Raw genomic sequence first — 20934 nt, 5'->3', positions numbered from 1 at the left:
GCCTATTAAAGCGGTGACCAGCACCTCAACCCAGGGTCCAGCTATGTCACCAGTAGTGTAAATGGTGACCAGACTTCTGAGGTCACCACGGAGGACACACCATCATCTGTGTAGCATTCTTGATAAAAAAAAAAAAGTTTACTCTCAAAAACTAGCCATGAGAAAGCAACCACACAGCTCTAATCCTGTAACACTAGCGTGACCCCTTTAAAAAGTACCAATGCTAGCTGGGCACGGTGGTGCACTCCGGTAATCCCAGCACTCTGGGAGGCCGAGGCAGGAGGATCACAAGTTCAGGTTTAGCCTGGGCAACTAAGTGATGAGGTCTCAAAATAAAAAATTAAGGGCCGGGGATTTAGCTCAGTGGCTCAGTGGTTCTGCCACCTGCCTTGCAAGCCCAAGAACCTGAGTTCGATCCCTGGTACCAAAAACAAAACAAAACAAAACAAAACAAAGGCTGGGTCTATAGCTGCATTGCAAAGGTCCTGGGTTTGATCCTCAGTAACAACACACCCAAAGTGCCAATGTCGTTCATTTAAATACAAAAAACAAAACAAAAAAACCCTACAAGAACGAAGAGAGAGAGGTGGTTAGACTGTCTGAGGTTAGAGAGAGCTAGTGATGAGATACATGACCCTCCACAGGATCCCAGACTGAAGAAAGCAGGCAGCTACAGATTTTTATCTCTAACAACGCACAGTTGAGACCTCACTAGTTCTGCAATCTTCCTAGTAAAAACCCAGGTAGAAAATTCAGCCCTTTTCCCATTCTTTAAAACTGTAATTTTTTTTGAGGCAAAACCTCCATTTGTAGTTCAAGCTGGCCCTTAACTCACTATGTAACCCAGGCTAGCCTCAAATTCACCAAGATCTCCCTGACTAGCCTCCCAAGTGCTGGGATTACAGGTGTGCACCATCATGCCTGGCCCTGAAACTGTACCACGGATCCAACTTGGGACCTTGTGATTGTGAGGCAGGTGGCAGCACCACCGAGCTAAATCCTTGGCCCTAAAACTGCAATTTTAAATAGAGCACACATTACTAAACAACTGGTAGGATACCTGAGTATTTTTGTTATTATTTGGAAGGATACACAACATAAAAATTAAACCATCATTTAGCTATTAATATATAGCTCGTTATTAAAAGTGACTCTGTGACGGATTCTTTATTAGACAGAGTTTTGTGTCCAACTCATTGTAATTCTGGAAAAGAATTAAACTAAGGGGAGAACCGTCGGGTTGAAGGAATAGATACTTTAAAGGTAATGAACCAGACTGGACATGGTGCAGTCCTTTCCCCACTGAGCAGAGTAACACAGCACAGAGAACCGGCCCTGAGTCCCAGGACGGCACTCCAGTGGTCTAAACCAGCGGTCGGCAACATTTCTCTACGAGGGGTGAGTTAGACCACAGGGTCTCTGTCACAAATACTCCTCACCGCCACTACAGAGTGAAAGCAATCGAGACAGGCAGCGGGATGGACGTGACTCCGCTCCAGTACAGCTTTACTTACAGAAGCAGTGGCAGATGAGACGTGGCTGAGGATGAGCCGTGGTCTGCACGAACCGTGGGAAGTCCCAGGCCTCTGAGCTAGAGCGGCCTGGAACCTTAGTGAAAGCCCATCAGGAAAGGCAGATCTCTGACAGCCATCAACAATCCAGGGCAGGCACACAGCCCGACAGGCCCGAAGGGAGAATTCATGTTAACGGTTCGGGAAGAGGAATCACCTCTGCCACCAGTCGTGACGGAGGAAGTAACAGCCCAGTTACTACTGCCTTTCCTCCACCACAGGCACAGCAGGCTCCGCACAGCCCGCACTGTGGACTGTACAAGATGGACAAACGGGGTACTGTGACACTCTGGAGCCACTGGGTCAACTGGTCCTAAAGCTGGAACAAACCAACACATTTCCTTTTTATTTAAATCAGCTTAAAATTGGTGTTTTTGCCGGGTGTGGTGGCGCACACCTGTAATCCCAGCACTCCGGAGGCTGAGGCAGCAGGATCGCTGTGAGTTCAAGACCAGCCTGGGCTACATAGTGAGTTCCAGGTCAGTCTCAACTACATAGTGAGACCCTGTCTCAAAAAAACAAAACAAATCGGTTTTCTGCTGCCTACTATGAAGACTGTCCTGATAACTACATGTGCTATCAAACTGCCTCCAGAAAGAACATGCAGATTTACCTTTGTAAGGCACAGAGAGCATGTGCTTCAGCTCCCACAATTTGACAGGCAAGAAACATCTTACATTTTATCATCATGTTCCCGTATCATGTAATATGTAAGAAATGTCAAAAAATAAACCATTCTTCCTTCTGCCCCTTCATGTCTCACCTTTTTTTCCAGAAGAATTAATTTAAACAGGATTAAGACCTACAAAAAGATTAAAATATTAAAATTAGAAACTCAATTCTATTATCCACCATTTCCCATCCTCAAACATAATTACAGCATTTTAAGGCAGGAAAACCATAAACTTATACTAAGAAATTAAACATTACCTGTGTTCTCTAAAGAAATGTGAGACAGTTAAATCTATAACTGAATTACCTTTTTTGGAGTATAGTGCTGTCTTTGCTTGACACAGTACCTTAAAGGGCAGGGATTATTTATTTATGTTTGGATGTTCAGGACATTCACACAGCAGGTGTTTAATAAACATCTCACACAGTGGTGGCGAACTTAAGGCACGCATCACGTACCACAGTGGGCACGAAGAGCCTCTCCGTCCGCACATGAGCTATGTCTCCCAGAAACCGAGCACCAGCTACCAGTACGAGTGGCTATGCGTATGCTCAGGAAAGAGGGGTGGGGCAAGGCGATGATGGCCTGAGCCGTGACTCATCTGAACCTCCGCATGGACAGTCAGGGCACACCATATATCTATCTATCTTATACTGCTATGTAAAATTATATATAATAAAAAGTTATAACATACTGCTATGTAATATACATCACATATATATGCTTGCATTGGATGTTTTAGTTATTTTTATTAACACAAGACTAGCTATCTTATGAAAAACTGAAATTTAATATCTAGGATTTAGCAAAGAGATCTTCTAAATACAGAGACTTTCTGTTAATATGCCAGGCCCCTGCCCTCATATTTAGTCATCTAGAATTTATGAAAACAGGAGCAAGGATATATATATATATTTGCTTGGACTGGCTATGATTTAGCAGAAGCTCCAAAAGGTAGGAAATGTACTCAGATGCCTTTTTCAGAGAGGGCCAAAAGCTGGTGGTCAGAGGAACATTGTCCCCTTGCAGTGGTGCTCAGCAGATTAAAGAGAAACCCCAGCTGAGAATCACTGCTGCTGAATAATGATTCAGGGAATATCCATTTTTTTTTTGGGGGGGGACAGGATTTTGCTATGTAGTTCGAATTCACCGTGATCCTCCTGCCTCAGCTTCCCAAGTACTGGGATTACAGGCATGAATCATCACAACAGGCTCCACTGTTTAGCTAACAGTGTTAGCTGTTTTTGGTATAGGGATAGATTTGTATTGGGTGCTTCATTTTTTTAAGAAACTTTTTTGTTTTTGCAGACTCCAAGTCTTGAACACCGAAAAACGACAACAAGAAAAGCCAAATTGAAAACAGATAGTGGAAGATAATTCCAAGAGGCCTGGGGAGAGCACAGCGGGAAAGTGTTACACATTCTGTGTAGTACAAGTGTTGTGTAGTCACACATCAAGTGTCAGACAGCACTCTGACACCAACCGCAGAAGTGTTGCTGCCCAACGTGGTGAAACTGGAAGAGTTTCTTTCTTTGGTACTGGGGATCAACACTGGGACTTTGAGCTTGCAAGGCATGTGGCAGAACCACTGAGTTAAATCCCTGGTCCAGGAGAGTTTCTTGAAGGGGAACTGAGGAAACACCATTCCCAGTATCTTAGTTTTTGTGACTATCTTTCTAAAACAAGTCACCTGACTGCAGCCAGGTTTCGAATTTCACTGTGTATAGCAAAACACAGTAAGCCCCTCTCTGGGGCTTTTATCAAAATGGTCATGTTGTCTGGGAAGAAGGCTCTTTTCCATGATTTCCCACAAAGATAAAATTATGCAACGCATCTGTGAGATGCCACTTAGCAGAAATACTGTTAAAGCTCACTGCTGACTTACAAAAGGCAGGCTAGTACTCCATGTGCTTGGATGAAAGCACAGATAAAAGTAATAACGCCAGGCTAGCGGCGATTCTGTTCTGCTGTTGGTGACGTGACGAGAGAAGAGTGGGTGCACCTGTGTCTCTGCCTGAGAACACCAGGGGTGGATGGACATCTACAGGGCCGAGCTGGACGCTTTCTCGTCAGAAGATGTAAGACCAGAAAAAGTGCTTTCAATTACTGGTGACAGCACAGTTCTTTGTTAAAGACATTCAGGGTCACTGTATTATACATGAAGAAGCCCTGTGTGTCAGGTAAAGCAGCAAAAGATTAAACAACATCCTCCAGAATGTCACAAAAATGGTGCATCACGTCACGGTTCATGCTCTGCATTTTCAACAATTTCAAGCATGTCTTGATGAGGCTCAGGCACAGGATAACACTTTACTTATGCATAATAATGTCCAGTGGCTGAGTAGAAGATGAGTGGAGATGAGTCCAGGAGAGATTTGTAGCCTTCTTGGATGAAATTAGGCTGTGTACGAATGAGAAAGGGCAGGGATGTCCACAGCTCACTGATATGGCCCGGCTTAACCACCTCATGTTCTTTACAGATGTTACATACAGTACACCTCAAACTACTAAACAAAAATCTACAATGTGTAGGGAGAACAGCAGAAAGTTGTTTGGTGATATCAAAACATTTGAGAGAAAACTGCAGGTTTTGAAAGAGACCTTGAAAATGATCAGCTGAAATATTTTCCAAATCTAAAAATGCATTTAGAAAATTCTGCAACATTTGTGGACAATCCTACAAGTCCTCAGGAAATCTAGATGGAATTTTCTAGCATTTCAGCAGGTGCAAAGGAGAATTTTAGTAATGGATTTTTACAGTTCTGTAAGATAGAGACTACCTTGAATTTTCTTACTTCTCCAGATAAAGCCAAATTTAAAGAACTTGATTTTCCATGCTTACATCGGTGAGATTTCGCAGCTGTTGGGATTTTAAGAAAGCTCTGTCTGGAAAAACAAATTCTATGACCTGTGTGCAACCCTTGAGAAGACGGAGTGTGAAGGGAGGAGCTGGGAGTTGTAAAAACGAAACCCTTAAGTGTGGAACTGTCTGCCAAGTAACTGTCAGTCACTGAGAGCACCTGGCATTGCTCTTCTTACTTTGGATCATCTCAGGTTTGTGTGTGGTGTTTGCTTTTTGGTACCGGGGATCGAACTCGGGTCCTTGTGCTTACGAGACAGGCAGCGGAACCACTGAGCCAAATCTCTGGCTGAATTCTATCAAGTCTGGTACAAGAAATGCACTGACAGACGACCTGAGTGCTGCGCGTGCTGCTCTCCAACTACAACATATGAGCCAAGGTTTGACAAACTATCAGTGTGCACACAACAGCAAGATCACATTACTTGTGCAAAAGCACGCCAAATACAAACTGTCACCTTTCAAGGAAAAGCGGTTTGTAACACTGAAAGCTCTGTTATTATGATTTCAAGACAAAAAATGTTAATGTATGAGATTTTTTTTTTTTTTGGTACTGGGGATCAAACTCAGGCCCTTGTGTTTGAGAGGCAGGCGGTGGAACCATTAAGCTAAATCCCCAGCCCGAAATCAGGTATTTTAAAGACAGGTATTTTACTGGAAAACGTTCTATTCTTAGGGCAGCATAACAACATTTTACAATGTCAAAACATGTTTCCTTCTCCTCTGATCTTATGATGGCTGAAACTAGAAAGAACAGCGGGGAGAAACCCATCTTGCAATAAGTAAACAGATAGCATTTGTAGTCTTTGATAAATGTCTAAGATACTAGCAGGCCTGACATTTTCAACTTTGAATAGCTATGAAACCAAGGATAACGTGCAGCTGATGCAGCACACAGGATCGGTCAGTAAAAGGAATACAGTATCACTGTCATTTCAGTAGATCACACACTCTAAGGCGTCATACCTTGTGTCGAAAATGAAGGACAAGATCTCGAGGAGACAGACCTACAATATGAACAAAAAGCTAATCTGTGACTGTACCCTACTATTTTTGTTGAAAGTTAGGAAGGGAACATAAAAAAAGAAAATACTATGCAAATACTCACGTAGGATTTAGTTACATACACACATGCTCAGAAACAGTGCTGTCCAAGAGGACTTTCTCAAGGGTGCAAATTTTTAACCCTGCCCCATCTAATGGGTCAAACGTGACCCGCAAAAATTAAATTGTATTTAGTTTTTACTAATTTTTTCATTTGATTTTTAAAAGATTGTCTTTTCTTTTTGATTGGTGGATGTTTGCAGTGCAGAGGAATCACGCTGGGGAGCGCCTGGGGAGCTGGTGGCCGCACGTGACACATCTCGATCCTTCCGCCACCACCCCCATTCCTCTGACATAAACGCAGACGACCACACACTGCTGGGAGCTACTGTTCGGATATTACAGGTCTAGCACCCTCCTCCAGTCTACGAACAGAGGCTTCACAAGTCAGTCCTTTCAGGACGGCTGTGGTCACTGGATCACATACGCTATTATTTCTGAAACACAGTCTCTTCCAGTCAGCTGCCTCCAATGCCATAGCGTAAGAGCAGATAGTTTAGAGGAAAATGTCCTCAGAACGGGTGCTCTCTGTCTAGCTTACATTATACACGGGACTGCAAATGTAAACTCCCACCATTTTGCTACTTTATGCTAGAATAGGAGGGGACAGAAATCACTGTGTGATAAACGTTTTATTATGAAGATGAATCAGTTCCTTAGACATCAAAGAATATTCTGGGTTGTCAAGATAGTATAAATTTAACAAAATCCCTAACCTGAAAAATCTTAAAACGTAATTGAGAAATCTACTTTGTCTTCTTCTCCCTCTGTTTTACAGGGAATTGAGCTGGTCAGCATTAAAGTAAGGCAGAGAATAAACTTCCACTACTGTTCCGAAAAGCAGACATCGCCCTGTACAATAATAGCAGTGAAAGTCACAACCTGTATGTTACCACAAACCTTCTCGGAACAATCATGGCCAGAGCATCTCTAAAGCAGCAGCAGCACTGACTACTGAAGAGTCAGGTTCCACAGAGACACGGATTCTGATCATGACATTTGACAACAACTCAGCTGAACAGAACGAGGCAGCTCCTCCGACCTGTACAAGTTACTTACCAAGATACACTTGGGATCCTTCTAACGAAGTTCCTCCCAAGGAACTATTCATATGTTCATAAAGCTCCTATGAAACAGACTGAATTTAGATCATTTTTGATACTGAATTAGAAATATGATCAGAAAACAGATGGTTCTTGACCTGCCAGGGGCTAAACTTAAGTAACAGTTAAGGCCTCTCTGAAACTCTGCCAGTTTCCAGCACTGTTTCCTAGCTTCCAGACACGAGCTGTGTCAGAAGAGAGCTGGACACAAGTGTGAGTCCTCCGGACGCCTCCGCTCCCCGCCCCCTCGTGTGCCTGTCAAGGTGGGGTGAAGGTAGGACACCTTCCCTGCTTCATCACTGTGTCCCTAACTGCCCTACTATCGCCAGCATCCAGCGGGACCCAGGACCTGTACACTGAGCACAGTCTTGAGAAGAGCATGCTCCACCTCCAGAAAATAATCGTGTGGCTTCTCTGCTCCAGGCTATCAGAAACCAGGAACTGGGAGCCTCATGAGCTGCAAGTGTGCAGTTCACTGGTACAGTAAACGGATGTACAGATGCAGCACCACCACAAAACACTATTATTCACAACACTTATTTAAGTTATTTATAATAATTATTTCCTAAAATTATGTTTTACTTTTGTTTTTTGGAGATAGGGTCTTGCTGTGTAGCCAGGCAGGCCTTGAACTCGTGGCAATCCTCCCGCCTCAGCCTCTTGAGTGCTGGGATTACAGATGTGCACCACCATGCCTGGCTGGGGTAAATTTAGAAGTATCCTACCAGAGCCATGGTCCTTCAATATTTTCATGTAAATGGATTTTCAAAGAATGTCTTTATTTATTTTTATTTTTTTGGTGATATTGGCGATTGAACCCAGAACCTTCATACTGAGCTACATCCCAGGCCTTTGGTTTTTGACACAGGGTCTTCCTAAGTTGCCCAAGCTGGGCTTCATCCTGCAATCTTCCCGCCTCAGCCTCCCAGGGTACTAGTGTTGCAGTCATCCATAATCATGCCCAGTTAAGAACATTTTTCTTCAGTTATAAATATTGTCCTTCACAGAATTACTGACAAGATTCACTTGATTCATTAATGTATCTTTAGCCAAATACATCAATACGAAAGTATAAAGTTACCTTTAGAATGGAAATTTGGGAAAAGTCCTTCTCTTCAAAATACGCGTGTGTAATGAGCTGAAGCTTTGCTTGAAGTAAGCCATAGAGAGGCTTAAAGGGAGAGAAATTACCATTAGGTTGGTAACAGTCACAACAAGCCACCCCAAGTCTTGTGATTTAAAAAGGACAAGAGAAAGCCATGAGTAACCGTTAACTTTCGGGGCTTCGTCACTCACAAATGGAGGCTGATGTCACTACCTGCACTCTTGGGCACCTGGCAATACAAATACAGTCTCCTGGGCCTTCTTCGTCACTCAACTGCTATTTGTGGGCATTCACCCTCTCCACACTGAGTGACAAGACAGTGTGTCTTTTTCTTGTTTTGTTTGTGAGACAGAGTCTCACTATATAGCTCAGGCTGGCTTCAATCTTGAGATCCTCCCGCCTCAGCCTCCTGAATGGTAGGAGTACAGGTGCACTGCCAGTTGACAGTGAATCTAAATTTTCCTTAATTCTTATTTCTACTTAAGATCCTCTTCTATGTCTATCCTTTTAACCTTTTCTAGATATTTTCTCATTTGTATGTTCTCTTTAGGACAGAGTCCAATATACTCTAATTAGTTAGGAAAAAAGTAACACTGGCCAAGTTTTCTCCCCAATATTCCTGATAATAATGTATCACTACCATCTAAATGTAAATTTATTGTATTTTTACATATAGACTACAATGCACTATGAACAGTCAGGCCTTTTTGAGTGAGTTCTTCAAGTTCCTGTGTCTGTTTCAGAGACAGAGAAAACTAGATTCCAGTCTGGCATGTTGGAGGCCAGCCTGAACTACATAGTGAGACCCCGTCTCAAAACAGACAGACACTAGATTTGATCCCAATTTTATCATTTAATTCATATCTGTGAGAAATTAGATATTGTTTCTCTTAGGTATGTCTTTATTTTATTTTTTGGTACTAGGGATCAAACTTGGGACCTTGCACTTGCATGGTATGTCTTTATAAAATGGGAACAGTAAATATATTTCAGGGTCGTTATGAAAAAAAAAAAAGACAATTATATACAATATAAAAGGTATCTAGTATAGAATTAACACCTGACCTAGAAATGGCTTCTGTTAGGGTGATAATTGTCCTTCAAAAACCATCATTACTCAGGGATACAAGGTGTTTCCTTTCATATCCAACAGTCCCAGGCTTTTGTCTCCGGCCCAACATAAAACAGTAATTTACTGATGTGTATTTTTCAGGTTATCCTTCTAGAAACTCAATATAGGAATCAGATTAGCAATCTATCAATTTTTTTGATTGCAAGGTGTTTTTATAGCATTTTTAAAAAAGGAAAATATATTCTTGTCCTGTTTACTACCTTGAAGAAGTATTCTGAGTCTCAAAAATCTTGTGAAGGCTCACAGTATTTTTAGCTGGGGATTTAGCTCTGTGGTTCCTCTGCCTGCCTTGCAAGCACAAAGTCCTGAATTTGATCCCCAGTACAAAAACGAAACAAAACAAAAAAAACCCTTGTAAAACTCCATTATGCAAAGTACATTTAAATTGCCTGTAGACAGGAAAATGGACAATTGCAGAAGAAATAATTAAAACCTACATACATTTAGTGACTAGATTTAAAAAAAAAAAATTCTCCATTTTGGTTTAGGTAAACTAGGGAAATGGTTGATAAGGTAAATACATACATCTAATGTGATATAGATCTGGATTATTCCCCACAAAGGGGATTCTGAGGACAGTATTTCACATGCGCAATTAGACATTTGATGTTACTGTACTATGAAAGCCAAAGAATGTCAAATATTTTCTTTTTAAAAATGGTATGGGGATTTAGCTCAGTGGTGCAGCCACTTGCCTCGCAAGCATGATGTCCTGAGTTCAATCCTCAGTAACAACCCCCCAAAAAAAACCCCAACCCAACAAAACATACACTGGCATCAACCTGCACCTAGAAGAAACAAAATTTTGAAGTAATATTATAGTACAATTTCACTGTGTCATTTCCTTTCCTCAAACATTTTAAAATTTAAAAAGCAAGGCCCAAATTTTTCACTGTAATAGCCATAAATTTTTTATTATCAATAAAATCTGAGTAATTATGATATTTTACATTTCAATTACTCTTACATTAGTTTTATCTTACCAGCTTGCTTAGAACACAAACACTTTTCTGAACGGTCTCTCTGGTGATATCGGCTTGCCTTACTTTCAATGCCTATTATCAACAAATAGACATTGTCAGAAATATTTCATAGTAGTATGCAGAAAACACATTTTTCAATAGGAAAATAGTATTTAAAAAGCAATTTCTTGCACTTAAGTTAAATTTAAAAAGTTATTTATTGAGGTTCTCAGAAAACACTCATTGAATGAATAAATGTGAGTACTATGTGCTCAAATTTATAGTAGACGTTGGGAATTTAACAGTGAAGGGACACTTGCTGCTCTCAAGGAATTAATGGTGGAGACTGCTTTCTGTACAAGTCACTACACCCAAGTCAACCATCCAGTGTAAACCAACCACTGATGATCCTGAATTTAAAAAAAAGAGATCAATGTTTCTGTTAAGAAGGGGGCCAGTTTGAAATGACAGGAATGAACAGGCTGCTGCTCCAGAATGGAAGACAGTCCAGAGTTCTGTTAAGTTAGCCATGCTACACAAGACTGGGGTACATCCTGGCAGACTTGTGTGACAGCCCAGTGCCGTGTTCATAACTTATTCCTCAGTGCCTACGAGGACAGCTTGTATCTCTATGTCTCCCCAAAGCCTCACATGCTCAAAGCTGGGGCTTTTTGAGGTGGCTGGATGTAGGGTGTGAGAATGTGGATTAAGGATATATGACACTGGGATTAAGGGTCTGTGATACTCAATGAGTTCACTGATTGGTTTAGCATAGTTATGGGTGTGGATATGGGAAGGCCCACTCTGGGTGTGGGTGGCATCCCGAAAAAGCTTGTAGCCTGGACAGGATAAAAGGGACACAAGGACATCAGGCTGCTGCTTGCTGCTGCCTCCTGCCTGCTCTGCCACGAGCTGTTTCTCCTCTGTCATGCCACTCCTGCTTTAGACCCAACTGACTACAGACTGAAACCTCTATAAACTGTGGGCTGAAAAAGACCTTTCCTCCTTTAACTTGTAGGTATCCGGTACTGTGTCTCAGGGACATGAAAGTAACTTAGACAGTGTGTGACATTTCTGCAGGTCTCTGCTAGTAGAAACAAGCCTTGATTTGGTCCATTTCAGAAAGGCAGAGCAGGAAGTAAAAATGACTTTTCCTGACATTTCCTTGATCTGCCCAGAGGACCAAGGGGGCTCAGTGTCAAATCTGTCATTAAATTAGGTCAACAGTAGAGACTTGCTCTTGAATGGATCCATCCATTTTATCCTACCTTCATTCAAAGAGAATTAAAAACTTTCTCCTAGGCTTCTAGGTCCTTTTCATGTCCAGTATATCTATTCTGTTTCTCAGATGTAGCTAGAAAAACTTGAAGCAATGGGCAACTCTCAGATACCCTGGAGTGGGTCACGCTCAGGGGTTAGAGGCAGTATTTAAAAGCTACACAGGGCGTGAGAACTGTTGTTAATGGTAACAGCTGTGAGGGTAGGGAATAACTGGAAGAAACAATTTTACTAGTGCTTATGTGATCTATAAAGGATAAGAAGAAATAGAGAAGCTGATTTCTGCGAAAGGGCAGCAGCTCAATTTATTTTATATATAAGTATATAAAGGTAACAGTATGTGAAGAGATCAATGCACAGAGTTATTAAGTGAACTTATTCTCAGGTTTCTTTTATCTTTGGCTTTCTTTTTTTTTAGATTTCTTTTATATTCCCCATTTTACTGAAGCATAACTGACAAAAGATGTGTATATTTAAAGTGTATGTGATAATGAGATGTAGTACCTTTAATTTTAGATTGTTCATTCTATAGAATTAACTGACTTTGAGCAGCCTATAATTTACACTTGTAATTCACTTACAGATACTTAGAGAACACACACACACATACACACACACACAGCACGTGTGGTAGAACATTAAGAATTGATCTCTGTGATGAGTGTGCACGTGTTTGTTGTACCATTCTTTCGATATACCTGAATGCTGAAATTTTCATTGTGAAGATAGAAGAAAATGAAGAGATTTACTAAGTTAACTGTCTACCCAAGGGAGCTTCTGAACTCAATGACTGCCCAGGCTCTAGCCCCAGAGATACTTTTCAGTCAGCAGGAGGAAAGATAGCACACATTTGAAAACGAAAAAGAGCCCAGCTAATTCTGATTGAAAACTATTGTTCTAGAGCCATGGTTCTCAATTCTGCCCGTGTATTAGAACCACCTGGTGCTCAGGATTAATTCAGGGACCTGGTCACCCTCGCTTTCAAAGCTCCTTGCTGGTTCCAACTTGGTGCTAAGACTGGGAACTCCTCACTACTTTAGAGGATCAGTGACCTCCTACTGATTTGTCCTGAGCTCCTGTACTGAGACCCACAGACCAGACAAGTAAGAGTTTACTCACAGTAACTGAGCTTTGGGTGCTGAAGGAAGACCTGTTGCCAATGAACTAATATTAAGTTAGAACTGACCAGCTGGTTGAATGGCCAGGCTGTGGCCAAGTAGGCTAGATTCTGTATCTCGCTTCTTTTCTAAAAGTGTTGCCTGATCATGACATTGGCAGGAGCCGCCCAGTTTGTGAATTGCTTTTGTTTCATTTTGTTCAAATAAACACTAAAGTTAACTGGTCTCAGGGAACTGCTATGGTTTGGGTGCGTGTCCCTAGAGACCACGTATGAAGGGCATGGTCCCTGGCCTGTGTGCAGCGGGTCGTGGTAGGACCCTGAAGAGTGGGCCTTGCTGGAGGAAGTTAGGTCACTGAGGGCTGTCACCGAGGGCTGCCCCTGCCAGCCCCTTCTCTGCTTCCTGGCCGCCATGAGGTGAACAGCCTCCTTGGCCAAGACTCCAGCCTTGATGCACTGCCTGACACCCGAGCCCAAAGCAAGTAACCATGGACTGAAACCATGGAAATCACTGAGCCAAGATAAACCTTTCCTTCTGTAAGCTTATTAGCTCAGGTTATTTTGTCACAAGATGGAAAACTGACAAACACAAGTACCGAACACTAGAAACAGAAAAGTGAAAGATAATATGAAACTTTAATACAGTACTTAAAAGACAAACGGGTAACTTGAGTCTATCCAAAAACAGTGTATAAAATATATGCCATATGATCATAAACACCAGTGTCAATCTATAAAAAATATTAGCTAGAATAAACTGGTACTATAGGAGTGACAAATTATAAAAATCTGAAACATCACAGGCACCACATGAAAAATACAAACTATGCTTTGCCCTCAGTGAACCATATATAAGGAAGGATGATGCAGTTTTTCTTTTATTCATATTAAATATAATACCTTGGCTTCAATTTGTCGATAGCAAGAGATACCGTATACTGTGTCTCCGTTTCCATTTCTGGGTGGCAAGTGAAAAAACACAGTATCTAAAAGATACACAGAAAAATATAAATATTGAAGTGAATTACCTTTATAAATAATGAAATTTTAAGTTACCATAGGGTTAGGATTTAAATTACCATGGGGGTTAAGATTAGGGCCTGGATTACGGGGGAGAAATACTCACAGGCAGATAGTGCACTCGAGTTTATAGCTAACGTGCTGTTGGGAGATGACATCTGGTCACTGGGGCCATGGCCTGGAAGTGTCTCCTTCCATCTCTCTTGTGTCGCTCTACTTTCTGTCTGCTGTGCCATATGCTGTTTCTCCTCTGTGATGCCCCTCTGCCCTGCCACCCTGCCTTGGAGCCAGCCGAATGTGGACTGAAAGCTCTACAAACTGTGAGCCAAAACAAACTTCTCGTTTAAGTTGTGGCTGTCAGGTATTGTATCTCAGTGCTGAGAGGTAACTATGAGAATTTGCTAGAATCAATTCAATAATTTTTCTGTAGCTTTGAAAACTTTCGTAATAAAAAGGGGGAAAAAAGATTTCTGGGGTTATAAAGCCTGTCTTTATTTATTTATTTAGTTTGGTACCGGGGATCGAACTCAGGTCCTTGTGCTTGCAAGGCAGGCAGTGGAGCCTCTGAGCTAAATCCGTGGCCCTAAAGCCTATATTTAAACTGGATAGGAACAATGTGATTTATTTCATGAGGACATTATTAAATAATGTATTAGGAAAATAGGCAATCAAGTCCACTTTAGTCTGCTGGAACTTCTAATACCATGGCAGGATGCAGTCTCTCATGAAGTCTGGCAAAGCACTCATTTATAAGGTAGGAGGCTCAGCAGGAACTTTTCAGCACTGTTTTCTCCGAGGCACTCACCCTTGCTAGCAGAGCACTGATGACACTGGTTCTGGAGGTGGAGAAACCACCTCAGCTGTTTCCAGGTGGGCGCTGGGGTACCAAGTCCAGGAAGCCTGGGGCTAGTGCTCAAGCCGTGTGCATCTGGTGCAGGCAGCCTCTGCTTCTTGCTGCTGAGAGGAGCCTACAGTATAACTGATGGAGTGCTCCCAGAGGCGGCCATTGTACTCTGGACTTATTTAGTGAGGCTCCCATCAGAGGTGGCTGAGGATCACCATCCCAGGCCAGTGTGCTCTGGAGGGCTCTAGCGCATGACCAGTCATCTCCAAACAGCATTTGTTTGGTGTGTGTGGCACAGGGGTTTGAACCCAGGGCACTGAGTTACATCCCCAGAAGCCCTCTTTTTTATTTTGAGGCACGATCTTGCTAAGTTGTCCAGATTGGCTTTAACTTGTGACCCTCCTGCCTTATTCTCCCAAGTAGCTGGCATTAAAGGTATGTGCCATCTCTGGCCAGCACATCAGTATTTTATAAATAGTTACAATAAGCCAAGATATTTCTTTTATCAAAGTATTCAGAATCTTTAGGGTGTCTCAGCAAACTTTTATTTTATCAGTATATGTTTGTGATACATAATAAATCCAATGGTCGTGGGAAATCGGTACACATAGATATCACATCTTGATCCTTTTTACTTTTGCTTCCCCACCTTCCCTCTTGGCTGCCCTTCACCCCCAGATCTTTAAAAAATGGCACTTACTAATTATTCCACTATCTCACCACATACCTTCCTGGTAGTTGTGCGCGCCATCTGGTAAGGCAAGGAAGGGCAGATACTTCCATTCTTCAGGTAAAGTATGGCTGGCATGTCCATCTCCTGGAATCAGGGGTGGGTAAGAGAACTCAACCTGAAATGGTAAGAGACGTTAGCCGAAGGTGGTTAATCAAAGGCACCATCTTGTCCTCACAGGACAATGCTCAAACCCTGAGGGGCAGATGTGGGGATAAGCCACACCTGTATTAGTAAACAGGGCACAGAAGAGAAAAAAGAAAAAGGAAGAAAAGATTCATAAGCCTTTTTCACTTTCGGATTTAAGGGCTTTTAGGTAGAACTCAAAACGCTGTCTCATAAAACTGCTATAAATAGAAGTTAAGTGTAGATATTACATATACTCCAAAAAATTTATGAGGAAAATTAAGGCTGTTCTGTGCTCCTGTGGGATGAGCGTCCTTACAACAGGGTTTCTTTAGGAAAGTGTGTTTAGAATTTCAAACAGCCCACTTCTGGAACACAACTCACTCATAAACTGTAGGCTGCCTGCACTGTGTTGGCAGTGCTCTAGAACTTTTGTTTCCTGCTGGTATATTTGCTGACAAAAAACACTTGTATTTGGAAACTGCTGAACTAGCAAGTCAAGCTTAAAAGTTACAGAAATGCCCATGTTTCTATGTACACAATAAATTTTTTGGGGGGTACTGGGGATCAAACTCAGGACCTTGCGCTTACAAGGAAGGTGGCAGAACCACTGAGCTAAATCCCCAGCCCTGTACACAATAATTTTAACAGCTATGCTATTATGTCCTTGATTAATCTATCCTCTTATTGAACATTTTCCTGTTTTTTTTAACATTATATAATCATTCAGTATTACTCAAGTGTCATATATATTTCTTTTTTCTTTCTTTACGTTGGTTCCTAGAACAAAGCTCCCTTGGATTCCTGAGGGAGAGAGAAGTGTAGTCAGCTGCCTCCCTATGCAACTGCAGGGGGAACCACAGCCACGCAGTTCACATGAATGCCTCTCTCTGGAGTAAGAGTCTATATAGCTATATCGCTTCTCAGCCTTTTGGCTAAGATCAAGTGGAGTCTATACAGATGTATACAGCAGCCCTACAAATATGACAAAAATCATAGATGGAACCAATGTTAAAGCCGGGCATGGTGGCGCACGCCTGTAATCCCAGCACTCGGGAGGCTGAGGCAGGAGGATCGCTGTGAGTTAGAGACCAGCCTGGGCTACACAGTGAGTTCCAGGTCAGTCTCAACCACATAGTGAGGCCCTGTCTCAAAACAAAAAACAAATCAAAAAAATTCCAGTCTAGGGGGCCAGGGATTTAGTTCAGTGGCACCATGCTTACCTGGCAAGTGCAAGGTTAACCAGAAAAAAAAAAAAAAAAAAAAAAAAAAAAAAATCCAATCTAAACCAGGTGTGGTGGTGTACACCTATAATCCCAGCAACTGGGAGGTGTGAGTTGGAGGGTAGCCTGGGCCAGCCTGAGCCTGTCAACTCCCCCTCCCCCATTTCCAATCAGTGAATGAAACCTAAGAGTATCTGATATATATTTGAATATATTATTTAGCAAAACTTATACAAATCTGATCGTTTTATATATTGGAACAAATAAAACTCTAGAATGCACAATCTATACCTAGCAAATTTATTCTACAAATGGTGCACAGAGGGCCAGGGATTTAGCTCAGTGGTTCGGTGGCCTGCCTTGCAAGCACAAGGACCCGAGATCAATCCCCAGTATCAAAAAAAAAAAAAAAAGGTGCACAGAAATAATTTCATGTCAAAAATTCTAACTTCAGGCAAGTTTTTAAGAAAGAAAACCTTGCTAATTAAAAAAAATTAGATGAAAGAGTTGAAATGGATATTTCAAAACTATTTTGAAATAGTTTAGTACTTTAAATTACTTAAAATGTTCAAAATATTAAGCATATTAATAAACTGGAAAAGTCACCACTAGAAGCTGGCATATTACCTACAGAATTCACTTCCTTCCAAAAATGAAAAAAAACGAAGCGTACAGTTAATAGGTGTTCTTGTAATTTAAATAAAGACATTTTTCACTTAAAAAATACCTGAAGACTTCAAAAAATTCAGAAAAGATGAGCAAACATCTTATACCAACCTATGTTCTGGGTCCCCAAATCTGGTAGAAGGTGGCTTTCCCTTGTGGTCCGTGTGAGATGACAAAGTAAATCATCAGGTTTAGCCAGGGATTTAGCTCAGTGGTTCTAATCCCTGCCTCGCAAGCGCAATGTCCTGAGTTCGATCCCTGGTACCTAAAAACAGTAACCTCACTGCAAATCATCAGGCTTAATCAAGCTGACTGCTGAGACAGTATTCTAAACAGGAACTTTACCTCAGTTCACTTCAGTCTAAAGGGACAGAGTCAAGTGTTGGAATTCTCCCTAAAATAATTCCACTGCAGGGCAAGAACTGGTGACCAACATGAGCAGGGTCATTCTGAACAGCTGCAAGAGCAGGTAACAAAGCCCACGCCCGAGTTAAAACCACTGAAGTCTGAGATGCCATCCAATGGACCATGCACTTGCAATCCTTTATACTAGAAGGAAAATCTTAAAATGGAGAAGAAAGTTGCTGATTAGTTCATCCTGGGAAATTAAATTAGAACCTCCAATAACCTGATACACTGGTCAGAAAGAACAGCAGTGGCCAAGACTTATGTTACACATGTAACACACACACTTTCCAAACACGAAATGTACCTGAATTTTGACGGATTAATAAAACAGAGTTGTAGGACATCTAAGACACTAATCTGCAAAGTGAGGAAGATCCTTTTGGAACTCATATAACATATCCAGGAGACTTTAGTTTGCTGCTTTTATGTTCTTTTCTACCTGGTAAAAAAATCAAAACTGTCCTTAAACAAAAACTACAGCACACTCTTGTCTGCAGAACCAGATTCTTAGTCCTTCATTTTCTGCTACATGAAAGGTATAGTTTTTTAAAGCTGCATACTCCAATTAATGTAAACACTGTATGCCGTAATATGAACTAAGACAGGTAATATCAGCAAGTACACAGAATAGGGTGGGGGAGCCTGGGGAAGAGGGAAGAGGGGAAGGAAGTGGATGAAAAAAAACCCCAAGCCATAATGTGTACACAAAACCACTCCCCAAGATGACTGTAAACTGCATAAATAACTTACAAATAAAATAAAAATTTTAAAGCTGCAATAACAAATCAAATGACTTTTGAAAATATGAGTGGGAAAAACTCAATTGGGATTCTCATCTTCCATTTGAATGTGACACACCCTTTGAATTATAGTCCCTTCTATTAATAATTCACATTCACTGGGCGTGGTGGGGCACGCCTGTAACCCCAGCACTCAGGAGTCTCAGGCAGGAGGATCACTGAGTTCGAGACCAGCCTGGGCTACACATTGAGTTCCAGGTCAGTCTCAACTACATAGTGAGACCCTGCCTCAAAACAAACAAACAAAAACAAAACAAAAAAATAATTCACATTCAACAAGTTTATTTTAAGAATTTGCCACTATCTATGTGAAATACCATTTGGATTACAGTAACAACTAAAACAAGGCATGTATTTTTATTTTCTAAGAGCCTACAACCTAAAAATGCTATTAAAATAATATAAATTATTTTTTGTTTTTTGGAGACAGGGTCTCGTGATGTATTTCGTTTGGGCTGGGCTTAAACTTACTAGGTAGCCCAGCCTGGCTCAAACTCACCATGATTGTCCTGCCTCAGCCTCCCGAAGTGTTAGGTTTATAAGTGTGCACCACCATACCCGGCAGAAATATGTATTGTTTAATGGGTACAGTTTTTTGGAATAATGGAAAAGTTCTCAGTATTGAGAATAGTGACAATTACATAACAGTTGTCAATCTATTGTTATTCATGAATGGCAAAAATTGACACATATTACTTATATATTTAAAAAAAAAGAAAAGAAATGTAAGCTGGGTATGGCAGTGCATGCCTGTAATCCCAGCACTGGAGAGGCTAAGGCAGGAGGATCGTGGCGAGTGCCAATTTAAGGGAGCTGGGACCATGAGCTCTAAGGGTTGCTGCCAGGTCCAACATTCTCACAAAGTACCTGGCAGAGGAAACTGGGAAGTAAAGAAAGTTATGTTATTTGGACGTGCTGGAGGTCACGGTGCTATGATGTCATCTGGGCCTCCTGACTTCTAGGATGGTGTCCTTTTTATACAACCAGTCACTTCTGCTCCAGTGCCGAAAGCAAAAGCCAAAGGCAGACAAAGGCCACAGTACCCAGGGTCTACCTCATCCCCTCTCTCACTTTACATGTGGCAGTTCAGTTTTCTCCAATCTTTTAAGCAGTGCATGTTGTTTCTTTTCCGGAAATACAAATTATATCATCTTTACCAATAAGACAGGTAAAAAATAAACCTTAATTTTCAGATGACAGCAAAAATTAAGTTTCATCCTGTCTCCTGCCAGGACAGATGTTTTCTTTCTTATCCAAAGCTCAATTCACTATGGTTTTACAGTGAGTGTCCACGTCCATCACACGGAATGAACATGTACTGCGCCGGGAAGAAGTACCGGTTGATTCTAGAATTTCTTTGTCGTACGACTTCAACAAGATCATTTTACCCCCTCCAGGTAGCTAATACTTCACCAAGACAGTCATAAAGTGAACACTAAATTCATACAGACAGGTTTAAGCAGGGCACCTGTAATCCCAGCACCCAGGAGGCTGGGGCAGTAGGATGACAGCATGTTCAAGGCCAGGCTGCGCTACACAGTGTGCTCAAGTCCAGCTGAGGCTAAATTTTAAAAAAAAGAAGAGACAAAACACCCCTTAAATCGAAACAAACATGGAGCTTTCAACTACTGAAAATCTTCCGAGTACTGAACAATGCTACTTCCTCTTTGGTGTTTTTCTGTACCATTTTTACCTGAGGGATGAGAATATATCTTAAAGCAGACTTTTAAACACGTACGCAACCATCTTTTCATACCCTTCACCACTTTTCTGTTATCAATGAACTGAGTTTGTGCCAATAATTCCTCTAAAACACTATTTTCTGTGAGAAGCAAGAAACCAAACGCCACTTTACCTAGTGGAGCAATCAGCATTTTCAAGCCCAACGTACTGTTCATCAGCACAGTATGACATCATCGCCCGCCAGTGTTTGCCCACTCCTGTGAAATAATTCCGCTTCTATTTTATTCCTTTGCCTTCGATGCACAGATTGCAAATATTCCATTGCAGACGCTTAATTAAGGGTCCGGTGAAGAAACCGAAAAATACCTACTGGCACCTTTCGCTTGGTAAACACACTTCCTTTATCCCCTCCCGAACTGGACAGGTGCAGCATCCCCGAGAGCAGCCAAGCGCTGGTCCGGACCGGCAGCACCGGGAAGGCCGGCGGGCCCAACCCCACCCAGGGCATTGCGGCGGCCCAGGCTCCCCG

The 20934-nt window shown here is 41.7% G+C and overlaps 1 protein-coding gene across 1 annotated transcript in view; it reads right to left on the bottom strand.

The window, feature by feature from the left end:
* Avl9 (AVL9 cell migration associated) overlaps window positions 1–20900 on the bottom strand; it is a 36676-nt gene extending 15776 nt beyond the window's left edge. The window contains exons 1-8 of the mRNA XM_033761033.1: window positions 20776–20900; window positions 15497–15617; window positions 13806–13891; window positions 10532–10603; window positions 8393–8482; window positions 7268–7334; window positions 6071–6111; window positions 2335–2373 (exon numbers count right to left, since the gene is read on the bottom strand). Coding sequence (XP_033616924.1) covers window positions 2335–2373; window positions 6071–6111; window positions 7268–7334; window positions 8393–8482; window positions 10532–10603; window positions 13806–13891; window positions 15497–15617; window positions 20776–20838 — 579 coding nt within the window. The 5' untranslated portion in view covers window positions 20839–20900. The remainder of the gene's footprint in view (window positions 1–2334; window positions 2374–6070; window positions 6112–7267; window positions 7335–8392; window positions 8483–10531; window positions 10604–13805; window positions 13892–15496; window positions 15618–20775) is intronic.
* Between the last annotated feature and the right edge of the window lie 34 nt (window positions 20901–20934).

The sequence above is a fragment of the Fukomys damarensis genome, unplaced genomic scaffold, assembly GCF_012274545.1.
Source record: "Fukomys damarensis isolate Sample0158 unplaced genomic scaffold, DMR_v1.0_HiC HiC_scaffold_7, whole genome shotgun sequence".
Classification (NCBI taxonomy): domain Eukaryota; kingdom Metazoa; phylum Chordata; class Mammalia; order Rodentia; family Bathyergidae; genus Fukomys; species Fukomys damarensis.
Note: the sequence above shows the minus strand (reverse complement) of the source record. Positions and strands in the feature narration are given on the sequence as shown.